Source organism: Apium graveolens, chromosome 10 (genome assembly GCF_009905375.1).
Source record: "Apium graveolens cultivar Ventura chromosome 10, ASM990537v1, whole genome shotgun sequence".
NCBI classification, from domain to species: Eukaryota; Viridiplantae; Streptophyta; class Magnoliopsida; order Apiales; family Apiaceae; genus Apium; species Apium graveolens.
Window position 1 is genome coordinate 183669953 of NC_133656.1, and position 24805 is coordinate 183694757.

At 33.6% G+C, this 24805-nt stretch overlaps 3 protein-coding genes across 4 annotated transcripts; 1 reads left to right on the forward strand and 2 right to left on the reverse strand.

Annotated features, from left to right (window-relative positions):
* Window positions 1-6523: 6523 nt before the first annotated feature.
* Window positions 6524-8225, reverse strand: LOC141692431 (transcription factor MYBS3-like). The gene is made up of 3 exons (XM_074497273.1): window positions 7725-8225; window positions 7219-7415; window positions 6524-7056 (listed from the first exon to the last, which is right to left on the reverse strand). The coding sequence occupies exons 1-3, from the start codon at window positions 8059-8061 to the stop codon at window positions 6709-6711; spliced, it is 882 nt and encodes a 293-aa protein (XP_074353374.1). The 5' UTR covers window positions 8062-8225; the 3' UTR covers window positions 6524-6708.
* A 3200-nt stretch (window positions 8226-11425) lies between these two features.
* LOC141692401 (putative acyl-[acyl-carrier-protein]--UDP-N-acetylglucosamine O-acyltransferase, mitochondrial) lies at window positions 11426-17766 on the reverse strand. Of its 2 annotated transcripts, none has more exons than XM_074497223.1 (10): window positions 17566-17766; window positions 17364-17452; window positions 16034-16132; window positions 15819-15927; window positions 14937-15029; window positions 14707-14823; window positions 14521-14604; window positions 12802-12906; window positions 12071-12148; window positions 11426-11901 (listed from the first exon to the last, which is right to left on the reverse strand). In XM_074497223.1, the coding sequence occupies exons 2-10, from the start codon at window positions 17378-17380 to the stop codon at window positions 11773-11775; spliced, it is 831 nt and encodes a 276-aa protein (XP_074353324.1). In that variant the 5' UTR covers window positions 17381-17452; window positions 17566-17766; the 3' UTR covers window positions 11426-11772. The 2 variants fall into 2 exon arrangements, with proteins under 2 accessions (XP_074353324.1, XP_074353323.1); XM_074497222.1 differs by having other exon boundaries at window positions 16034-16158.
* Window positions 17767-18679: 913 nt separating this feature from the next.
* On the forward strand, window positions 18680-19708 carry LOC141691424 (uncharacterized). Its single transcript, XM_074496164.1, has one exon. The coding sequence runs from the start codon at window positions 18680-18682 to the stop codon at window positions 19706-19708; it is 1029 nt and encodes a 342-aa protein (XP_074352265.1).
* Window positions 19709-24805: the final 5097 nt, after the last annotated feature.

Sequence of the window (24805 nt, forward strand, 5' to 3'; positions counted from 1 at the left end):
TGATCAACGAAACTTGGATTAAACTATGATGAGGATGACACATTACATGCCTCTAGTTTAATCTATAATATTTGGTTAAAGGGATTATATTACATTGTACATTATTCACGAAAGATTTAATCGATTACCGATTCAATTATTATTACTTGGGTAGCAATGATGTATTACTAGATGTCACTCATTGTTTACGATTTTAAATTAGATTTAAAATTCGTTGCCAACATAATAATAACCTATAGGGTCACACACTAAGAATGCTTGAACGATTATTTAATTTAAATTGGATTTAAATTATATTAAAGTAATTCAAATTATTTATAATATTAATTAAGTATGACTTAATTAATTAGATGAATATTGATATTCGAATTTACTAATATTAATTATGAATTTCATTTGTTAAATAATTAAGTGTGACTTAATTGTTATACAAATAGGAATTTTGAATTAATAATAACTCCTAATTAGTTAAGAGTTATAATTCTTATTATACTCTCTATATAATATCTCTTGTGTGGCTGATTTTGCATGCAAGACTTTTACTAAAACCCTAGCCACCAAGAGAGAAGATGGAGAGAGCAAGAAGAAACGAGTTTGTGCTAGTACACATTCAATCCTTGCGTTCAAGCATTCGTGTGGATACCGATAGAGCGTAAATCGCGAGAGCGGTATGCGCGGTGATTGAACAAGTTTTGGATCTCCATTAGTCAACCAATTTGTAAAGTTTCTTAAGGTAAACAATCTGATCTACGAATTAAATATCTATTTTTCGCTTGGATCCTGCACTGGGTTTCGAAAATTCTGTTTTTTCACGTTTTTAATTACTGTTTTCGTTGCGTTTATGTGCTCGAAATCCAACAGAAAGACCTTGGTCCAATGAAATATTTTCTGGGAATGGAAGTTGCAAGATCTAAACAAGGCAATTTCATATCCCAATGCAAGTACATCATGGATCTACTTAAGGAAACTGGTATGCTTGGATATAGACCTGCAGGAACACCTGTGGAGCCAAAAGGAAAGTATAAAGAGGTAACAAAAGCGAAGAAAGTGAACAAAGGGATGTATCAATGACTAGTGGGAAAAATTAATATATTTGTCGCACACCAAGCATGATATTGCCTTTGTTTTTAGCTTGGTTAGTCAGTACATGCATAATCCTTTGGAAGAACACTTGGAGGTTGTATTTAGAATACTAAGGTATCTCAAAAAAATACCAGGAAGTGGACTACTGTTCAAGAAAAATGATGAGAGAAGTATAGAAGCATTTACAGATGCTGATTGGGCAAAATCAGTTGAAGATAGGAGGTCGACAACGGGATATTGCACCAAAGTATGGGGAAACCTGGTTACTTGGAGGAGTAAAAAATAACCAGTTGTGACTCGAAGTAGTGCAGAAGCTGAATTAAGAGCACTTGCGCAAGGAGTCTGTGAACTAATATGGATTAGGCGGGTACTAAAAGAATTAAAACTTCCAAGCAGTGGTCCTTTAAGGTTGTACAGTGACAACAAATCAACGATCAATATAGCTCATAATCTTGTTCATCACGATAGAACCAAACATGTGGAAATAGATCGTCACTTCATCAAAGAAAAAATTGAGAGAAAGGATCTATGTGTTGTGTATATACCGAGCAAGCAACAAGAAGCTGATTTATTAACCAAAGGTCTTTCTCATGAGATTTTTGATACGTTGGTATGCAAGCTGGGCATATGGAATTTGTATGCTCCAGCTTGAGGGAGGGTGTAGAAGTAAATGCAGAATATTCTGTATTTAATTAGTATCATTCCTTAACAGGAGATTGATATCTTTATATCAATATAGCATATATTTAGGAACTGATTAGAGGATAGTTAGTTATTTGTACAACTAGATTGATTGTACTATAGCTTATTTAACATGCCCTTCTTCATATGTAATAATGCATCTCAATATTTTATTTTCTTCTTTACTTCTCCAAATGTATGAAGCATTAGACTCGCATTTAGCACTGAAAATAGACGAATCAGGAAAATAAGACTTTTTAAGAACCTTTCACACAAAGAATTCGGACACCTCAACAATCTTCAAACATGTTTGGCTATAAGAGCTTGGTTACAAGTTTTCTTTAGTTTGATCAATATTTTTATAGTTCTTTCAATATTTTTTATAGTTGATCAAATTTATATCCCTATTGTGCTACAGCAAATTAGTAGATTTGTGAACTACTAACTGACTCATGCAGTTAAATTCCATTACTATCATATAGATAGTACTTTAGTCACTCAGCAACTTATGTCATTTTTATTGTTCTTCTGAAATGGATCAATATGTTATATAGGTCTTTACTGCAAAAATGAATGCGCATAAGATAGTGATAGAATATATTTTTATATATATTTTATATGATTTTATTCTCATATTTATTATGTTTTGCATTAATTTATATATTTATTTAATAGATTTTAATGTTTTATTGTATGAAATAAAGAATCCTTGAATTGGAAGGATTTGGAGCAAAAAGTCTTATTTTGGAGTGAAAATAGAAGAAAATTCGTAATATTGGACTACTCGGGCCCCAAATACTGTTTGGGTCGTATCTTGAGTTCCAGAAGTCTGTTTTCGACGATCTTACAACCCACACAAAACTTATGGAATTATCTTTAATTCAGGGATGGCCCAGTAAGGAGAATACAACGAGAGCAGCCCAAAAACTGTAGTGAACAGACAGCTACACATTTTTATTACAGAATCCTATTCGATCTAGAACTATCACTTGTTATTTGATTAGAATAATAAAACACTTCTATTATTAGAATAAGAACATGTTTTATTATGAGTTTAGACATATTTTATTAGACACGTATTATTGTAGAGTAGAAGGAGTTAGGGTTTTTTATACAGAGAAAAAACTCATGGATTTTGGTCTCGTGACAAGATTGAATATTATAGGGTTTTTTATCTGATTTTCTTACGTATTCTTATTAGTTTATTTATGCTTCTTTATTATCTTAGTTGTTTTACTTGTTTAATCATTAGTGAGTAGTCGTTTTCTAGGGAATAAAAGGGGAAGCCATGTTTGCATGATAATACGAGCATGATTTTCACAGTTGTTTGATTTATTATGGCTAATTCTAATTGATTATATTTTATTATTAATTTGTGTAATCGGCCGATATCATGAATTAATTCTATGCAATAGGAATAATAGATCGGGAGATTTTACTCACTAGAGGCACACATACGATTAGCAGAATTGAAAGTGAGAGGAGAGTATAGTTGGATTTCTGAGAGCGTTAATACTCGAGAGAGATTAACATTGCTTTAATTGCCAGATTAATTGAATTACCAAAAGTTGTTAATGTGTAAGCATATTTCGAGAATGTTAATGCTCGGGAGAGATTAGCATATTTTAGTTATATGGTCACATTTATTGCTTCAGCTTAGAAGCCAATTATTCCCTCCGTTCCCCTCAATTCTTTACATTGGGGGATGAGGGCTCGACACGCACTTTAATGCTCTTATTACATGTAGTTGTATATTACCAGGTTAGTTAGAATAAAAAAACAAATGAGATAGTTTTGACAGCACCGCTTGATCGAGGGATCAATTGACTCTGAATATAAAGTAACAAACAAGACCAAAAACCATCAGGATATCACCAGAATTTGTATTGCATTTTCTTACTAGTTTAGTTGCTGCTGTAATTGTAACTATCTTGGGGCAACTATTACTCTTCCTAGATTGGACATGAAGGACTTATGTCGGTTATGTTGCAAACTGACATTGCGAAGCTTTTAGTTTGATGATCTAAGGTGACATAATTGAGGATATAAAAAAAAATGGATTTTCCTCTGCGCTTTGGGGCAGGTAGTGCCAAGATGTGTCTGGGAGGTCAGCTGAGCGTTGAGCACTTCCTTCAGACGACATAAACCTCCCTCCCTCTTGCGTACACATGTATGTGGACTGATAAATTAACTGCAACTACACCAAGGATTGGTAATATATGTCAGCATTGCGATTTTACACACCAATATATTATCTTATAATTTTGCGAACCTTAACTTAACTTTCTGTCGTCGTTCTTCCTGCCCTTTTGTTAATTGAATTTCCAATTTTTACTTTGTTGCTCTAACAGGAAATGCATTTGAATACATGAAATTGTGTTAGCCAATCATCTGCTACCATAATAATTGAAACTCTATTCCATATAACTAGGTATTTGCAATACTAAAATTTCTATCTGTATTTGAATATTAAGACTGGATTAATTCACTTGACTTGGCTAGCCAAATTTCTGAATGGGCTGCTTTTATGAGGCTAATTAACTATCTCAATATTTTGAACAAGATTTCAAGGATTAGTTCCCGGGGAGGGGAGCGGTGCCTGTTTGTTTCGAGGTGTCCCTACATTATCTGGTGTGTAGTTAATGGACAAGGTATTACTAATGAAATTAATGAGGTACAAGTAGACACGAGGAAGACCGTAGAAGGTTTTAGCATGTAGTGATTTCCATTATCCTTGTGATGGCAACAGCACAAGTTGAAAAAGCATAGAGGTGTGTCATTTCTTCAAAATGTATAAAACAATGTGGAATTGCAGGTCCCAGAAAGGCCTCAATTTTTCGAGTTGCATCATTTTAGACACTTGCGCCTTATCTCCGTTTCTTATGGGTTATTTTTGGTCATTTTTCCTGAATTTGCAGGCACAATGTTGTAATGTGGTATTATCGAGCATAGTCTTAGAGTAAACGCAGACTAAAACCGATCAAGATTAATGTAGAACACGAGACACGCTTTGCCTCTAGGTGTATCTTATCTATGTGCACAGATAGGAAGATAGGATATAGAGTATTGAAATTAGAAAAAGTGTCTACAAATAGCTCTGTCCTCTGTGGTCCTTCAATGTCTCTACTCCAGCAAAGTTTCTTCAAAAAATCCAACACAGAGAGTGACTGCATGGCATGAAAGTGGGTCAAGTTTTGACAAAAGGCAAAAAGTGCATCTTTCTTCACAATTTGTGGGCTCATTTTTTGGATAATACTAGCTGGTAAATCTATTGTGATATCTTCACACTTACATTTTGTTGGACATGAAAAGGAAAGTTATGTGTTGGTTTATCAAGCACATATTTCACATTTTGGTTATCAACTCTTCTTCTACTCTCTACCATGCAATCCTTAAAATTTTGAACTTTCATATCCTACTTCAGTGGTCCACCCCTCAAAGAGATATAGGAATAGAGGCGGAATCAGGATTTAAAATGAACCCCGGCTAATGTTAAATGCTTTTAAAAAGAATTGCAGAACAGAAATATAAAATTTTATTTGTTTTCATTAATTAGTCGGGACTCGAGCGAGATCAGCCTCAGCCTAACTCCGCAACATTATAGATATATGCATCAGATTTAAGCAAAAAAGGGTGTGCTAATACAGAATTGTATCCTCCACACAAGAAGATGTGAAGAAGAATGTACATACGTAGGAAGCAAATATTCAAGGGTGCAGGAGACTTGTCTTATTGTTTCACAAGTCACTATTTCTTATAAATGATGAAAGGAATGTGACAAAAAAACATTAATAAACATATGTCATTAAGTGACAAAGTGGCAGAAGAGAACAACAGTTTTAGAACTAGCCAGAAGCTGGATAAATACTTTACCATCTTGACTGGTAAAATTTCTTCACTGCTAAAGAATCTCCCATGCCGCCATGCAAACCAAATTTTTAAATATCAATTTAAGATTAGCTGAGTTGAAGTCTTGGACTCAACCAGCTAAGCTACTCGAGATGGGTAATAAACACAAACTCTCGATCCTTGGCATGTTTTTGTCGATTTTGTTAGTACAATATTTTCAAACTAATGCACGAAAACATCAAAATTTACGAAAAAGAGATATAATATGGACTGTATTTATATTGTTGTTATGGGACTGTGGTACCATGACAGGGTGCACTATGGCAATTGTTGTCTGTACATTATCAGGTTCTTTAATAATTGCATATACATTGTTATTGTTGTTGTTGGCATATACTTTAGCAGCTTTGCATGGATACTACTATGATTCTCCTAACAGAAGAATTTAAACCCCTGCATCTTGATGACCTTACATTTGTTATCAACAATATATATGTGTAGCTACCTTTTTGTATTAAAGTTTTGGTTATTTGAATAATTAGTTGCTACTTTATGGATCAGTATCTTGTTATGAGACATAAAGAGATATGTATAGACACTCCGCATTTAACATTAGGTGGGGCTGAAATTTTTACTGATTTTTAACGACGAAACAAGTCTTAAAACTGAAAAACGCACTAATTTCTCTTATTCGTCGGGATTTCAGCCTAGATTAATCTTGTGTTGATATCGAGTGTGTGTGTATACATTTCATATGAATAATTATTGTACACTTGCCTAAGTGCACAATCCAGAAAGTAGTTAGGTATAGATATGGTTGATTTTTTGTATTATAATGTGTTTGTGACGAGGATTTGCCTTTGACAGATCACAGATATATTGCATAAATTAACATCACTAAGATAAAACAGAAGAGAGCAAAGACTTGATTAGTGTATTGTTAAGTCCATAAAAAATTGTGTGTTTGCATATAATTTGGAACATATTACATCAATAATTATAGGTGTTCAGTCAGATTACTGTACCCCATTTATCCGAAAGATAAAAAAATGTGGTGATGATAATGCAATCTGATCTTTGTAAGATATGGTTGAGTCAGGTTACACTAATAGCTCCGGTTAGTTGGAGACTGTCAGATGCTTTATTTTCGTCGTTGGCCTTTGGTGCAGCTAGTTTAAGCTCGAGATCTGGATTTGAAGATGTAGAGTTTGTCTGTGAATTTTTTGATCCGTATGGCCATATGGATATGGAATGATGATGAGATGCTGCAGGTTGAGAGTTGTCGGTTTCTTGGTTCCTGGTCTCGATATGATGATTCTGTTCGGATAAATTGAGGTCAATCATAGGCAGGTTGGTATCTTCAGGAACAACATCAAATGAGCTTGATGAACCAAAGTACTGAGCTGCACTTAAGCCACGTTGCCTACCATTTGAACTATTACTCTGTCATTAAAATCAAAATAATCTTATTAGTTGACATATTCAATGTGCAGAGAATTAACAAGTAAAACAATGTTGTGTAATCAAGAATGAAAATTAGTACTCAGGAGTGCTAGAGAAATAATAGAAATCTCGGTATCTAAACAGGAGGTTTCGTAAGAATACCATGTCAAAGAGGCTGGAACGGCGCTTTTTCTTGTCGAGAGTAGCCTGCCTGAGAAAGTGCTTTTGGGCATGACTTGCAACTTGGGTTGGAGTTCTTGTGGTAACAAACTTTCTTGAGATTCCTCTCCAATCACCCTTTCCTAGTTTTTGTAGTCCGGCTAGAAATGCCCGGTGTTCCTCTTCCGTCCATGGAACTCCTTCAAAGTTTCGTCAATCAAAATTAGAAATTTTCATCATCAGTGGCTATAAAATTAGTCTAATAAATGGAAACCAAGAAATTTGTGATGAAGACTAAGGAATACAAAGCACCCAAGCATGAACATGTAACAATTCAATTTTTAAAGGGAAAACACATAAACATTGAATTAAAACGAAATGACATTTATGTGAATGTTTTTTCATCTACTGCAGACCCTTCTTCTGTAAAGTTAAATGCAGGGGACATACACAATTTTATGACAAACTTATTCATAGAAACAATATCAAAAAGGTTCAGTAATGCATACCTTTCTTTCGTTCCTGAGCTCGGGCTAATAGGCCATCGGATAAATAACCAATACAATTCTGATCGGAAATTTCATTGATCGAAACTAGAGATGAAGAAGACGATGGTGAGTTAGGTGATGACATCAGACAATCCATGCTAAAACTTTTCTTTATGTCAAAAGCTTGAGAAATTGCAGATGAAGAAGAACAAGAAGAAGTCATATCAACAAGTTGCACCCCAAAGAGCCTTAGTCCACCAATATTACCAGTACTAGCCATACTAATATTACCCTTGTAGCTTATACAAGTTCTTGAATTATGGCCTATGTTACCACAATGTGAACATTTTCTTCCCATTTTCAATAGCAACACTCACAATGCACAAGCATTAAAAGAGAGATAGAGAGAAAGAACTCAAGAAAAGAAAAGTATTGTTGTGTTGATTTTAAGACAAGGAAGTTATAATGGAAAGAGGATGATAGATTGATAGTGTGAGGTGTGAGTAGTATGTGTAAATGTTTGTGTGCATATTTATAGACACGCCTGTTATATATAGCAAATGCACCTTTGTTTTATGAAAGGGGTGTTCTAAATATGCATTTGTCCATTTTTTAAGGTTAGCCTCTTAGATATTTGGACATAATCAAATCAAGTGAGTTTCACTCTTAAGATTTATCTCATTTTACAAGAATTTTTTTACTTAAAATAATTTATTTCAGTTGTGAATTTGTTGAAAAAAAATGTTTGTTTACCACTTTCTTTGGAATGTTAAACATGCCAGTCAACAGCTTGGCCCAACTATTAACTACTACTAAATAACCTTCTTATCATCCAATAAGTTTCTCTGAATTGTTTTCCTTATTTTCACTTCCTATTGCCTTTCTAATAAAAAGTTTCACCCTCCTTGTGATAAAAGAAGCGAGAGAAATATCACTAGAGTAAGAGATATTTGTAACAATTATATTATAAAAAGTTTTACAAGTTTTAAGTATATTTTGTTAATATCGTAAATTTTATGAAAATCGATTCTGCATAATAAGATTGAAGTTATCATAGTTTATTACTGAATATGTTTGGTTTAGTTAACGCAAGTACTGAAAATTTATTGAATTTCTGACTTGAAAGTGAGAGGTAGTCAAGTTGGTTGAAGGGAGTAGATAATTAGGGAGATACTGATACTTGGAAGAAGCTAGAAGAAGAAATGTAAAGAAGACAAGGACTTGAAATATCTCATTGAATAAACAAGACCCACTAGCAAAAGGAGATTCAATTATAATATCTGAATATGCTCCTCTTTCTAGGTTTCAACTTTGATTGGTTAAGTCTGGTGTTTGAGTATAGATTGGATATTTTTTTGTTACTTCCACCAAGTTCTTGGAATATTTGTTTCCCTCTTGAATTGATTCTTTTTAAATTTATTTCGTCTCTAAAATTGTGACTGTCAATTTGGTTAGTTTTTGACTTTAATGACCAATAATTGGTTGAGAAAAACTTTAGGCAAAAGAGTATGTCATGGATATTCTAAAAAATTTAATAACCCCCCACCATTGATAAACTACAAGAAGAAAGAACCTAATCACAAATTAGATAAGAATGAGTGATTAAACATTTTGATGTAAGTTCAAATTGTGACAGACGTATATTGCAGCATATATTCGCATGGTAAAAAGGCATGTTGCAGCTAGTTTTTGGTTGCCATGCCAAAGACCCAAAGCTTGCTATATGCTTTTGATCTTTAAGAATGTACAAGATTTCTCAACTTCTCATGGATGCATTCTAAAGTTAATCAAACAAAAGACTTGAAAAGTGAATAGTCTCCTGTTGTTTTGGCCAGTGTGCGTGACAGAGATACTTGTAACAGGATACAGTGTTCGCTTTTGCACAATAGTGATAGTAAATAGATGATATCTGTAAGTTGTAAATAGTAATAAGAGGTTTGGGATTTAGATAAAATTAAAGACGTGGAGTGGGATATGAATAACAACACAATGATTCTAGGAACATATTTTAGCAAGTTGCATTTGTCCCATCTCATCTATGATTAATTTTTTTATATATATATGAGTAGGCTGATAGACCAGCTTCTAAAAGGATAAATAGTTATGGCTATTTGCTTGTAAATAAGTTACTAGTAGTTTTACTTTATGAATCCAATTGCATAGAGTTGGGAATATTCAAACAAAGGTGCCTACTTCCCTTCAAAATCATAACCAAATTCAGCTACTTGCTCCCATAACTAATACTTAACAATTATAACGGAGAATCGGAGATAGTTAAACGCGCGCACATTTTGGGAACCAAATATTAATCTTTCTTAGAAAAATGAAGACATCGACCATTGCACCAATCATTATTGGTTGTTGTTGGTGCTTAAATTTTTGTTATATTAATTTATTTATTTTTTACATTTTTTTGATTCGGAATTTCTTTCAACTTTTTAAAATTATGTGTATAATTAGCGAATAATTTCTCAATCTAAAATATAAATAACACCTCCACTGAAATGACATTTCAAACGCTAATAAAATAATCCACCATCTCCTATATTTAATTAAAAATTACTATGATATTATAATGTACCTATGTTTATTTTATAATTTATTTTTTATCTCCTTTATAAGGAAGCTCATGTGAGAAGATGTTGCAGGGGCCGACCGTTGATAAAAATAAAATCTTGTCTGGCTATATTTTAGAATCTTTATGCCAACATGATGAGTACAAGTTGGCTTGTTATTGTATTTCTTCTATTTCAATCAACTTGTTCTCAAACTCCAATATAATATCTATAGATGACGGTAAAGATATTGAGATATCCTAAGACAGACAAGATACTATTTTGAGGTGGACAACATGTCAATAATAGATGCATTGATTAATTTATACTGACTATATTAACAGAAGCTAAACATTGTTTAATGAATTTTTATCCAATACGGTTGTAGATCAGAGGCAAAACTAGGGAGATGGTTGTATAAAGGATATGAAAATGGGGATTAACGGGAATTCAAGAATTACAATGGGTTTGATTTACCCACCTAAAGGGAGTGAGGTTCTCATTGCACGCTAATAAGTTGCAAGTCCAACCATTATCACTTGGATTTAAGATTCCGGTTTACGTTAACCAGACACGTTAACCATGACACAAGCACCCCTAGAAATTCTTGAGAGAGGATCAGTGGCGGAACTTAATTCTCCGTAAATATAATGCAGAACAAATTTGTTAGTTCTCAGTAAACTGTTTGTAAGTGTAACTAGGGTACAAAAGGAGTTCTAAGATGGGGAAAACAACAAGAAGAGTTTCTAAAGTAGGGGAAACGAAGAAGTATTGAAGCAAAATGAGTAATGAACATAGTACCTAATGATAAATGCACAAGGTCCCTGTAAATCCACTGCCCCCTCTAGCTTTACCACTGATCCAGACCAGCTATTACTACAAGACTGCCCGAGATAATCCTCAAAGGTGAACCTGGAATGAAGGAACTCAGAGTACTTCATTGGGCATGTATTTTTGATAGACTTCTTGGTAAAGCTGGTAAAAAAAATCTGGTATTGACAAAAAATTACCAGTGCTTTACTAGAAATAAGCTAAAACCTTGTGAGAAACTGTACTTCAGAGATAATGCATGACTTTTCAGCAACTGCTTACAAATTCTCATCTTTCAATGATAAGTTATATTATCGTTACTTCCAAAAAAAAATAAAAATGTTCTTACAGTTTCAGTGTTTCTCCGTAAATAATTACATCGCCAAAATTCACAAGAGTCAGAACTCTATCTTTCTGACAAAGACAAACATCCCGAGATAGAGCAAAACTGTGCATATTTACAGATGTTTAAAAAGAATACATTTGCCTATAAAGTGCAAGAAAAGTGTAGAAATAATTATATTTAAGAGTAGCAATATCAAAAATTACATGTGAATTATATATGGCATATATTTGAAAATATCCGGATCAGTGAAAACTCGAGGTTGCCTTGTTTAACTACTAATGGACCAATGACACATGGTCATACCAAAACAAAACTGTGTCTGCCCAGTCACAAATCAAAATCAGTAACCTGACGAACTTCATGCAGATCCTGTACCACTCCGAGATCTATATTTGCAGATTCCTCGACGATCTTCTTTCAAAGAATCACGGATGGATTGGACCATGAAGCACACAGCAGGAACAAGAGCCCACTCCTTATGTTGCTCCTACAATATTATATTTATATATATATACACACACACAGAGGTAAGCAATTCAACAAAGAGAGATGGGGCTTTTTCATCATTATCTTGTAAATGAGCAACAATCGAGAGGAGGGTTTGTTTATCGGTTGATAACTTATTTGAAAAAGATAGAGAAGAAACAAACATATACCACTAGAGCAAGTCGGTCTTCAAAGCTACCATCAGTAGCCATGAATATCTTTCTGTAAGCAGCTTTTAGGCTCTTCATCTAGTTCCTCATCAAAGCAAAGCAGGAATAAATTTTTACAAATACAAATTAAAGTTAAAAAATACTAGCATCAGTAGACCTCAGAAGAAAAAGACTATAATGACAAAACAAATTGGAAGCCTGACTCCAGTGTTGAAGAATATGGTAACTTTCAGGCCGGTACACATAATGTAAAACACAAAAAGAAGGCTCTATGCCATCTAACTGAATGAAATGTGATAAACAGACTACATAAGTAAAATTATCCTGTTTAACGTATCAACCATGTTGCATTAGAAACAAAATTACCAAAAAGGAATCTGCCAAACCCCATAATATTATACATTTATATAAAGCCAGGAAGGTGAAGGAATACGAAAAAAATATAAAAAACAACAGCTTCAACAAAACTTAATCGAAATATAGTAAAGCAGGTCAGTAAAGTTACGAACAAATGTCAATTATATTTCCAAGTCTCCAACTGTATCTAAAATGATAAATTACCGACCTCTGAATTTAAATGAATTAACTCCTTGAACAATAGATACTCCCCCTACCCAAATTCAACTATCCAAGATGATAAAGGAAAGCACTGTTTCTTAACAGAGCAAGAGAACTCTATCTTGCTTCAAAATAAAACTGCAGTGAGAAATTTATGGTTAAGAAGAATGAACCTCAGCCGATGAGAACCCATGCCGTCTAAGGCCTTCTAAATTTAATCCACGAAGCTCCGCCCTTTCTCCGGCCACCGTTACATACTTTGGTACATCTTGTGACACCTTTAAGCATATAAATTGCATTTTAGGTTTTCCATTGCATGCTTCAACTAGTGTAGCATAATCTTACACATGTGAAACTTCATCTAAAAGTATAAGAATCAGAACTGGTAAACAAACATATTCCAACTCAAGACAAGTTTTGCTTATATGAATCCATTTAAAAGTAGTGCACATTTAAGAACCTTATTTTGGCAATTTCAGAGACCTAAGACAGCTCTCCATACTTTTTTACTGATGGTCAGTCATGAAAAATTTAATACTTAAATATGCGGCCTCAACTTCTTACACTAAAAGAAAAGGGGGATACGCTAGGCCACAATGCTAGGGATTTGGGCCCCTACTTTTACAAATATATACAACTGTCGCCGAAAGTCCACGCTAAGCACGAATCTGTATATTAATATAATATACATAGATTTCAAATAAAAATTAACATATATAAAATTTTAAAAAAAATCTCGAATAAGATTCAACATACATACATTATTATACTACGGGTGAATCATGAATAAAAATTAAAGTGTATAGTATATTTTAAGTAATATTATATATAAATTAGCAGATTTAAAATTAAAACTGTAAAAGAATTGAACATAAATCTTAAATCTGAATTCAGGTATATAAAATATTATGATGAAAATAAACTTTACAAAAAATTGACATAAATAGAAATATAGAATATTATAAGTAGTTTCAGATAATAATTATATATATAGAATTAAAATTGTAATATCTAAAAGTAAATTTAATATAAAAACTAACATATACACAATATTAGTATATGGTACGATATAGTTTAGCATTTATATTTACCTATATTATTTACGATCTTACTTTATTACTTAGGAAGCAGCACACATTGATTGACATGGGTAGGGGAGATATTCTCAGAAAGCGCCGTGCATCCCAGGCTCTTAGCATGTACTTTATTTTACTTATACCTATGGTTTCAAACAGTAAAGTCTTTTAATGAAATTTAGCCAAGGACCTCAAGTTTGATAAAGAACGCATGCCACACAACAAACACCGACAAGCATATTCCTAAGCTATGGTTCTAACTTTAAGATGATAAGTCAATTTAGATGAGGATTTTCAACATGAAGATGATGAACGAAATTTTTACCAGTTAAAATATTGGAAGCCGGAACTTAGCTATGCAGTTTAAATTCGAATCTTGATGTTTTATTTTAGGATTAGTATTGCCCTACAATTGCGATTTGATATATATGTAGTATGAATTGTGCTATTTTTGCTATAGAAGTGTGATTTTATATATAATGAAATAAATAAAAAATTGTGATTTAACGAAGTAATTATATATGTAAACTAATAAATTTTTTGACAATATCATATATATTTTCTGATATTAATTTTTTGTAACATGTGCCTCGCATTAATAAAATATGCACCTCACACCAAAGCTCCAAGGGTTGTGCACCTCGGTGCGCATAGCTTTTGACAACATTGCTTCCAAGTAATTATTTAGGCATCTCAATTAGGTAATATTCTCAAAGATTTTCCTGTTGTAGTCTATAGACCAAGCGGCTATCGGAGGCAACTCAATAACAAGGGCTATTCAATGTTACAACTGTAAACTAAGAGAAATGATTTTACCACAGAGCCACCACCAATAAATGAAAAAGAACCAATGCGGCAAAATTGATGGACAACACTTGCTCCTGCTGTGTGAACATGGTCCTATAGTAAAACTTGAATCACATTAAAAAATTGTAACTGTATTGTAAACTCTTTGAAATAATGATTACTTAGCTTTGCTTAGAAAAAACAAAACAGACCCACCTCTACCACAACGTGACCTGCTAGAAGGCTGTTGTTTGCAAATATGTTCTTGTTGCCCACTTTGCAGTCATGGGCTATGTGGCAAGACCCCATAATAAGATTGTCGTCGCCTATAATCTGTTTATGTTATGCAATTAATTTTTGAAGAAAAATTACCCAAACCGGAGAGCATATTATCTTAAGTTTAAATTTCAAAAGTCAACTTAAGAATATAGCTAATATTGACATACTGTTTTTTCACATGACCTCGAAGATCGGTGGATAGACGTATGTTCTCTAATATCATTGTTGTTCCCCACCTCTAAGAAGCATTCAGTTCCTGGCTAAAACCATAGAAACATACTGTTGGTGCATATCTAAAGGGTTGCCAAGAAGAAACTAGTACCACAGGGAGAAAAAAGTAAGACATGGTTTTCAGTTGATATTCATTTATGTCATCTAAAATGACATATACCGACGCTTGAATACAATTGTTCATAACCTACAACTATTATTTAGAACGGTCATGTAAGAAGCGTAATCACTTCAATACTAAAAAAAAAACAAAGCTTGATTTATGAGAACAGTGTTTTAATAGCAAACATATGGGGAACAATGATATTTAAAGGATACTAATGCTTCAAAAGCTTCAAATGTAAGGTTATATGACAATATTTAAATGCATTTCCTGTTATTCTTGTTTTTTATTTTGAAACTTCCTGCCATTCACATATAGGAAATGCTTCACACACACACACACAAGCATCATTTAATAATTATTCATAGATACAAAATAATATATTATCAAATAAAGATAGCATACAATACCTAATGTCCATTTTCAGTGCACTTTAAGTTCTACACAAGTCAAAGCAGTTTATCTCTTTATTCTCTTAAATTAGTAAATTTAAACTTTTGGAGGAAATCAAAAGACCTGTAACCTTAGCCCATTATAGCTAGGAGAGCAACACATTGGTTTCTTTACAACAAAACATCATCTAGCCACTAAACATCAAACAGGCCACATTTTTATCAGCAACTAAGCTAGTTCGTAAGCGAGCATATAACCAAAAAAATCCATCGAACAAATAAAACATGTACGAATTTATCATTATCCAGAGTTGAAACATAACCTTGTACTTTAAGTCTTGGCATCTGATTCCGACCACAGCATGATGTCCTATTATATTGTTGCACCCGATGACTGTGCTCCCAGGTAGTTCATCTCCGACCACGGCGCCACTAGTTAGAAATTTACCAACATCGTTATATCCAGAGGAAAACATAAATTTATACATCATGCACACAAGGGAGTGCACTGAATCTGGAAATGAAAATGTCAACTTACGTCATCAAGATGCAGTTATCCCCCAATTCGGACTTACCAAAAACATGGCTACCAGGATAAAGTTGGCATGCATTTCCCAACTTCACAGAAGACCCAACACTGCAAAACGGACCAATTGAAACACCCTGCACATCAATGAAATTTCAAGACATCCACAATCATTCAAGGAAAATTTTAGGACCCCAAAGAAGCAGACAAGTAGAAGCATCTAAATGTGAAAATACTGATCCCAGCAATATATGCGTTAATTCTTTTTTTTTCACTAAACTTCTTCCGGAAAAGAATACTTATTCATCCTTAAGAAAACTGTTTCTAATAAAAGTGAATTTGAACATCCTACTACCTATATATTGTCGAGTGGAGGAATTTTAGACTCATACATGACTTGCTCTTTATAGCATTACTGATTCACCAGTTTCATGGATCCGTCTCATATATAATGGTGAAAAATGTATTGGAGAATTCCACCTTGAGTTCCTCACTAATCAGTGTGTCGTGTTGAGTCACAGTTGCTTTAAAGTGGAGGCGATAAAAAAATTATTAGGCCATTGATTAACCGCTATGCACTAATATTATTTCATCGTCCTACTCAAAAATTCACAAATTTCAGCATCTCCTTCATACACACTACCATCTCATGCATTCTTCTACATTGAATAACTCTCCGCCACACACAGCATTCTATTCGACTTCAATTCTACTCTAGTAAATCCTATTTGCATCCAATAAATTCTACGAAAAGACAAAATAGAACCAAACTAACTGCCTCAAAAAGTAGTACTGGAGCATTCCGTATTACATAAGTTTTCCCAACAGCACCAATTACCTCTTAAAACATGAAGTATCCAAATGCAAATGATAAAACTCATCACACAACATAACTAAACCTTATCAAATAAAAAAGCCAAGAATCATTAATAATTCAAACCAAACTACTAAAACAACATATCCAACTTCTCGAAACTACATTCACTTAGTACAAGTTCCCATCTTTATTCAATCCAGTAAACCCCATTTATCCAGTACAAATACCCAAGAATCAATAATAATTCAACTCAAACTACTAAAACAACATATCCAGCTTCTCGAAACTACATTCACATAGTACAAGTTCCAGTCTTAATTCAATCCAAGAAACCCAATTTATCCAAAACAAATACCCAGGAATCATTAATAATTCAAACAAACTACTAAAACATATTCAACTTGTCGAAATTTCATTCACTTAGTACAAGATCCAATCTTTATTCAATCCAAGGAACCCCATTTATCCAATACAAAAAATTAAAAAAAAAATTGAGCCAAGAAAGTAGTAATAATATTTATATACCTGACCCAAAACAGCATTAGGATGAACAATGGCAGCAGGATGAACAAAAGCAGGCCTTTTCTCACATGGGTTTTGCTCCAATGTATCACCTGTTGTATAAATTCAACAAAACAAATTAAATCTAATTAGTTAAAGTGATGAATAACAGTGAAAAATACAATAAGTTAGGGTTTTAAAGGGGGTTTAAAAATAAGGTAGATACATGAGAGTGTGGAAGTGAAGCGATTGAGTGTGATGCTGTTGAGAGATGTAGATATAATAGATACAGATAGTTTGTGGTGTTGTGTATGGTTTTTTATGACTCGGGTGAGTAAAGAACAAGACATGGGCATCAAAATACAGCGGAAAAGCTTGACAGAGTTGAAAAACACCTGTGTTTGTTTTGCGAAAGAGGAGGAGAAAAAAAGATAATGAAATGTTCTCTCTGTCCCTCCCATTTGTTTACCCATTTGTTTACGCTTTTCTTTGTCCCTTCCAATTGTTTACATTTCGAAACTTTCCAAAATTTTTATAATTTTTAAAATAACTATATTCACTACTTCTCTCCACTATACCCACTTTATACATATAATATTAATCGGTCTCACTACTTTACTCATTTTTTTAACTTTCTTCCACTATTTTATCATTTTTCTTAAACTCCGCGCCCCACCCAAATGTAAACATTTGGGAGGGACGGAGGGAGTAATAAATAAGAGAGTCGAGCGAACACTTTTAAAATATTTGAATAAAAAATAAAGTGATTGTCAAAGCGTAAATCTTACCAAGGAAGACTTGTAAAGCTTATCGAGGAAGTTTTGTAATACTTAATGAAAAAGATTTGAATAGCTTATTTAGTAAGCCTTGTAAACCAATTACTATAAATAGTTCATTTAGCTAATGAAATACAACACAACTTTCTCTCCATCTTCTATTCTCCCATACTTCCTCTACATTAAACATAACTAATATTTTCAGTCAAGGTTTATAACACGTTATCAGCACGAGTCTCTGCCAACTGAAACTTTATTTTCGAAAGAGTTACGACTTATTCTGACCCACGAGTCCCTATCAACTAAAACTATTTCATAAAAGAGATACGTTTTCTTTTCCTCATTTTCTTCTAAATATTATTACATATTTATGTTAGTGATTGAAATCTATAAAGATGGCTATGCCGTCAAGTAATACTACTATAAAGATGGCGCTGCCGTCAAGTAATAATCAAAAGTTTTATGGCCGGCTATGCCGTCGTAACTTTTGTATAAAGTTATTATTTCAATTTGCCTGTTTAAATATTATGTGACATATTATATCTTATTTAAAATCTATTCAGAATGGCGAATCTTGCAAAATTAGAGTTTGTTGCCATGGATGTTTTCGGAAATAATTATTTGTCATGGGTCCTTGATGCGGAATTACACCTTAGTGCTAATGGCCTAAAAGATACTATTGACCCGGAAAAGATCCCAACTGTTGAACAAAATGCAAAAGCGATTATCTTTCTTAGGCATCACATCCACGAAGATCTAAAATTTGAATACCTCACTATCAAAAATTCACTCACCCTTTGGAATAATCTCAAGGATAGATTTGATCACCAAAAACTTGTTCACTTGCCATCTGCCCGATATGACTGGATTAATTTGAGGTTACAAGATTTCAAATTTGTAGCTGAATATAATTCTGCTCTTTTCAAGATAAGCTCAAAATTAATTTTATGTGGTGAAAATATTACTGATACTGAAATGATTGAAAAGACCCTCTCAACCTTTCACCCCAACACTATGATCCTGGCTCAACAATATAGGGAGCGTAATTTTCAGAAATATGGCGAGCTGATATCTCTCCTTCTTGTGGCTGAAAAGAATAATGAGTTGCTACTGAAAAATCATCAGATACGTCCCACGGGCTCTGCCCAGTTACCTGAAGTACATAACACGTCATTCCTGAAGAATGAACGTGGGAAAGGGCATAGAGGAGGACGGGGTTATGGACGAAACCGTGGACGTGGAAATTTTTGTGGTCGGTTTCACAATCAATATCATTCTGGTCACCTGAAGTGGCAACGTGATGGTTACAACTCTGGCCACCAGAAATGGCAACGTGAAGTGCCAAATAAAAGAAAGGCGCCCCAAGAAGGAGAGAACCGAGGCATCTGTCATAGGTGCGGATCTGAGGGGCACTGGCAACGTACTTGTCGCACACCCAAACATCTTGTTGATCTCTACGAGTCATCCAAAAGAAATAATGGAAAGAGAGTAGAAACCAACTTCGCTAATTATAATCTAGTTAATGAACCAGTCAATAAGGCCTCAAATGAAATAGACACTGGTGCTAATCTTTATTATGGTTTAGACGACTAGACTTCATATGTATTGTCATGCTTTACTTATTTTCTTTGTGTTTTACTTATGTACTCATTTTATGTACTTGTTTCATGTTGTTGTTCTATGTACTCGGTTTATTTTTAATAAAGATATTTTTCGTTTATATATGTATAGAGATGGAAGATATATGCATTGTTGACTGCGCAACCACATACACTATTTTACAGAGTCATAAATACTTCTCACAGTTGACTAAAACCAACTCACATGTCTGGACGGTATCGGGTACATCAAATATAATAGAAGGTTTTGGGAAAACTAGTTTTCTTCTACCAAATAAGACACACATACACATACAAGAGGCTCTATACTCTAGCAAGTCAACTAGAAACCTACTGAGTTTTAAAGATATCTGTCTTAACAGGTTTCACATTGAAACTATTAATAAGAATGAAAAAGAATACCTTCTCATCACCTCAAACACCGTTGACAATAAAAGGGTCCTAGAAAAATTTCACTCGGTTTCTTCAGGATTATATGTTACAAGTATACGAGTTCTTGAATCTCATAGTGTCAACATCCCCAAAGTCATAGACCCAAAACTATTTTCCCTTTGGCACGAAAGACTCGGTCATCCAGGAGTATCTATGATGCGTCGTATCATTGAAAATTCTATGGGACATCCTCTTAAAAATCAAAAGATAATATCCCAAGATGAACTTCATTGTTCAGCATGTTCCTTAGGAAAACTTATTGTCCGACCATCTCCAGTTAAGCTTCAAACCGAGTCCCCGAAATTCTTAGAAAGAATTCAAGGTGACATTTGTGGTCCTATACATCCATCTTCTGGCCCATTTAGGTACTTTATGGTTTTAATTGATGCGTCAACTCGATGGTCTCATGTATGTCTACTTACAACCCGAAATACAGCCTTTGCCAAATTACTTGCCCAAATAATTAAACTCCGAGCTCAATTTCTTGACCATCCTATTAAATCAATCCGACTAGATAATGCTGCTAAATTTACATCTGCAACTTTTAATGAATATTGTATGTCAGTAGGAATCTCAGTCGAACACCCGGTGGCTCACGTACATACACAAAATGGTTTAGCAGAATCCTTAATTAAAAGACTTCAACTTATTGCCCGTCCCTTACTCTTAAGGGCAAAGTTACCTATATATGTTTGGGGTCATGCAATACTTCATGCTGCAAATATAATTAGAATAAGGCCTTCTGCTTACCACAAACAATCCCCTCAAGAATTAGTTCTTGGTCAAGTACCTAATATATCTCATTTAAAAGTATTTGGTTGTGCTGTGTATGTTCCTATATCACCACCACAAAGAAATAAAATGGGACCTCAAAGAAGAATTGGTATATATGTTGGTTTTGATTCTCCATCTATTATAAGATATCTGGAACCATTAACTGGTGATGTTTTTACTGCTCGCTATGCTGATTGTCATTTTGATGAAACCATGTTCCCTAAATTAGGGGGAGATAATGATTTGCATAAATTAAATTCTGAAATATCATGGAATGCATCAGGATTAAATTCTATTGATTCACGTACTAATCAATGTGAATCTGAAGTTCAAAGAATTATTCATATACAAAATATTGTTAATCAAATGTCGGATGCCTTTAGTGACTCTAGACATATTATAAGGTCACATATACCTGCTGTTAATGCTCCGGCACGAGTTGAAATCCCTACTAAAAAATCAATTCCTGGAGAATTGATTAGTGATTCAAAGCCATGCCAGAAGCGTGGTAGACCTATTGGTGCAAAAGATATTGTACCACGAAAACGAAAATTGATTGGAATTGCCCCAGAAGTGGCAAAAGTTTAAGAAAATACCCCAGAAGTGGTATTTCCTCCTGAAGAGGTTCAAGCCCCTGAAGTGGCTGTAACAAAACTCCCAGACGTGGGATTGCCTCCAGAAGAGAATGTTGCCCCAGAAGTGGCACATGCCCCAGAAGTGGCAAATGCTTCCACGGAAGCAAAGGTACCTGAAAATTATGAGATCTCAATGAATTATGTCCATAACGCGAAATTACTGGATCGTGGTAGTATTGAGGTTGATGATGTATATGCTTTTTCCGTGGCATCTGATATTATTATGAACTCCGATCCTGAACCACAAAGTGTGGAAGAGTGTCGACACCGAGATGATTGGCCAAAATGGAAAATTGCGATTCAAGAAGAATTGCAATCATTACGCAAGAGAAATGTATTTGGACCTGCACTGCAAACACCAGCTGGTGTAGTCCCTGTCGGGAATAGATGGGTGTTTATACGAAAATGAAATGAAAGGAATGAAATTGTGAGATATAAGGCCCGGCTAGTAGCCCAGGGATTCTCTCAAAGACCTGGTTTTGATTACCAGGAAACATACTCTCATGTGATGGATGGAGTTACTTTTCGTTTTCTAATGGGTATGGCTTGTATGGAAAAACTGGAAACACGTTTGATGGACGTTGTGACAGCATACCTATATGGATCACTTGATAATGATATTTATATGAAAATTCCTGAAGGGTTAAATATTGAGGACACTAAGCCTCGACATTTATATTCTGTTAAATTACAACGATCATTGTATGGTTTGAAACAATCTGGTCGTATGTGGTACAACAGGCTTAGTGAGTACTTATTGAATGATGGATATGTTAATAATAAAGTATGTCCTTGCATTTTTATTAAACAATCATCAACTGCTTTTGTTATTATTGCTGTATATGTGGATGATTTGAATATTATCGGTACTACTGAAGATATTACTAATGCTGCTAACTATTTGAAAAATGAGTTTGAAATGAAAGATCTTGGAAGGACAAGATTTTGTTTAGGTATACAGGTGGAGCACTTATTTTCAGGAATATTTGTTCATCAATTAAACTACACTGAAAAGATTCTTGATCGGTTCTACATGGACAAAGCTCATCCACTAACCACACCAATGGTTGTTCGATCACTCGAGGTTGAAAAAGATCCTTTCCGTCCTAAAAAACAAGATGAAGAGACTCTTGGACCTGAAGTTCCATATCTCAGTGCAATTGGCGCTCTCATGTATCTTGCAAACAACACACGGCCTGATATTGCATTTGCAGTGAACTTATTGGCAAGATTTAGTTCTGACCCTACTAAAAGGCATTGGGATGGAATAAAACATATATTCAGATATCTTCGAGGGACAATCGATCTTGGACTATTCTTCTCAAACAATTCAAGATCACGGTTAGTTGGATATGCAGATGCTGGATACATGTCAGATCCTCATTTTGGGCGATCACAAACAGGTTACCTATTTACATATTGTGATACTGATATCTCTTGGAAGTCTACAAAACAGACTATGGTTTCATCAAACCACGCAGAGTTACTAGCAATTCATGAAGCAAGCAGAGAATGTATTTGGCTAAGGTCGGTCATTCAACATATTCGAGAATCATGTGGATTATCAAGTATTTCAGACAGTCCTACAGTTTTATTCGAGGATAACTCGGCCTGCATCAAACAACTTAAGGAAGGATATATTAAAGGGGATCGAATAAAACACATATTGCCAAAATTCTTCTACACTCATGAACTTCAAGAAAATGGTGATATTGATATTCAACAAGTTCGCTCATGCGATAATCTAGCGGATATACTTACAAAGTCACTACCTACATCAACATTTGAGAAGCTAAGAAATAATATGGGTATGCGGAGGTTAAAAAGTTTGCTACATCAAAATGTCAAAATGTGAGACATTTTATTCAGGGGGAGGCTGTACTCTTTTTCCTTCGTCAAGGTTTTTATCCCACTGGGTTTTTCCTTGCAAGGTTTTAACGAGGCAGTCAATCTTTGCAATAACTCGCATTTGACAATCAAGGGGGAGTGTTAAAATATTTAAATACAAAATAAAGTGATTATCAAAGGGTATCGAGGAAGTCTCTCAAATCTTACCAAGGAAGACTTGTAAAACTTATCGAGGAAGACTTGTAAAGCTTATCGAGGAAGTTTTGTAATACTTAATGAAGAAGATTTGAATAGCTTACTTAGTAAGCCTTGTAAACCAACTACTATAAATAGCTCATTTAGCTAATGAAATACAACACAACTTTCTCTCCATCTTCTATTCTTCTATACTTCCTCTACATTAAACATAACTAATATTTCCAGTCAAGGTTTATAACAAACACCATATTTTAGGACCAAACATACAAATATTATAAAGCGAATTATTTTGTAAATAATTTATTTCAAAAACAAGTCAAACTTAATCATTTATTTAATCTGATCATTCATTACTTCATTAGAAAAATTAAGAACAACTTTATATTTAACTCATAAAATATTATTATAATGATTTACCAAAAAATTGAATTATATAAAGAAAACAGGTTCATAAAATTAAATTTGACAAATCATCTAAAATGATTAAAATTTTGTATTTAAGAATTCAATAACAATTTTGTTTAATAAAATTAAGTCAGTGCATTTACACATTCTTGATTTTATATGAAAAGTAATTTAATTTTTTAACATTAAAAACCTTAACCTTAACCTTAACCTTGAGCCCTTAAAAAGTATCAAATAAGAGCAAATACAACAATGTGTTAGTCATTTTCTTATAAATAGTACAGTCCCTTTGAATAGTTTACATTTCTGAGGAAGTGTCTGGCATGCATTTTAAGGTGCATAAAAAGTATAGTTATATAATTTATTTTTACAATTTTCTTTTTCTGAATAAAAGTTGAATGTTCTAATTTTTATTTAGAAAAACAAAATTGTAAAAAAAAAATTACAGAACTATACTTTATATGCACCTTAAAATGCGTATTGAACACTCTCTAAAAAATGTAAACAATTGAAAGGGACAGAGGAAGTATAAAATATTAACTTTTACTAATTTAAAATATGATTTTGTATCTCTATTCTCGTAACTTATAAGTATTATATTAATAAATTTAAAAAAATACAAACAAAAAGTGAGAAGGAAGAGCAAAAAGTAAAAATAATAGAAATACATAATTTTTTTATTGATGAAAGTGATATAATGAAATAAAGGTCATTGATTAGTGACTTAAGGAATCCTAAGATACTGTTGGAGTTTTAAAATGGGTTAAATCGTAAAAAAT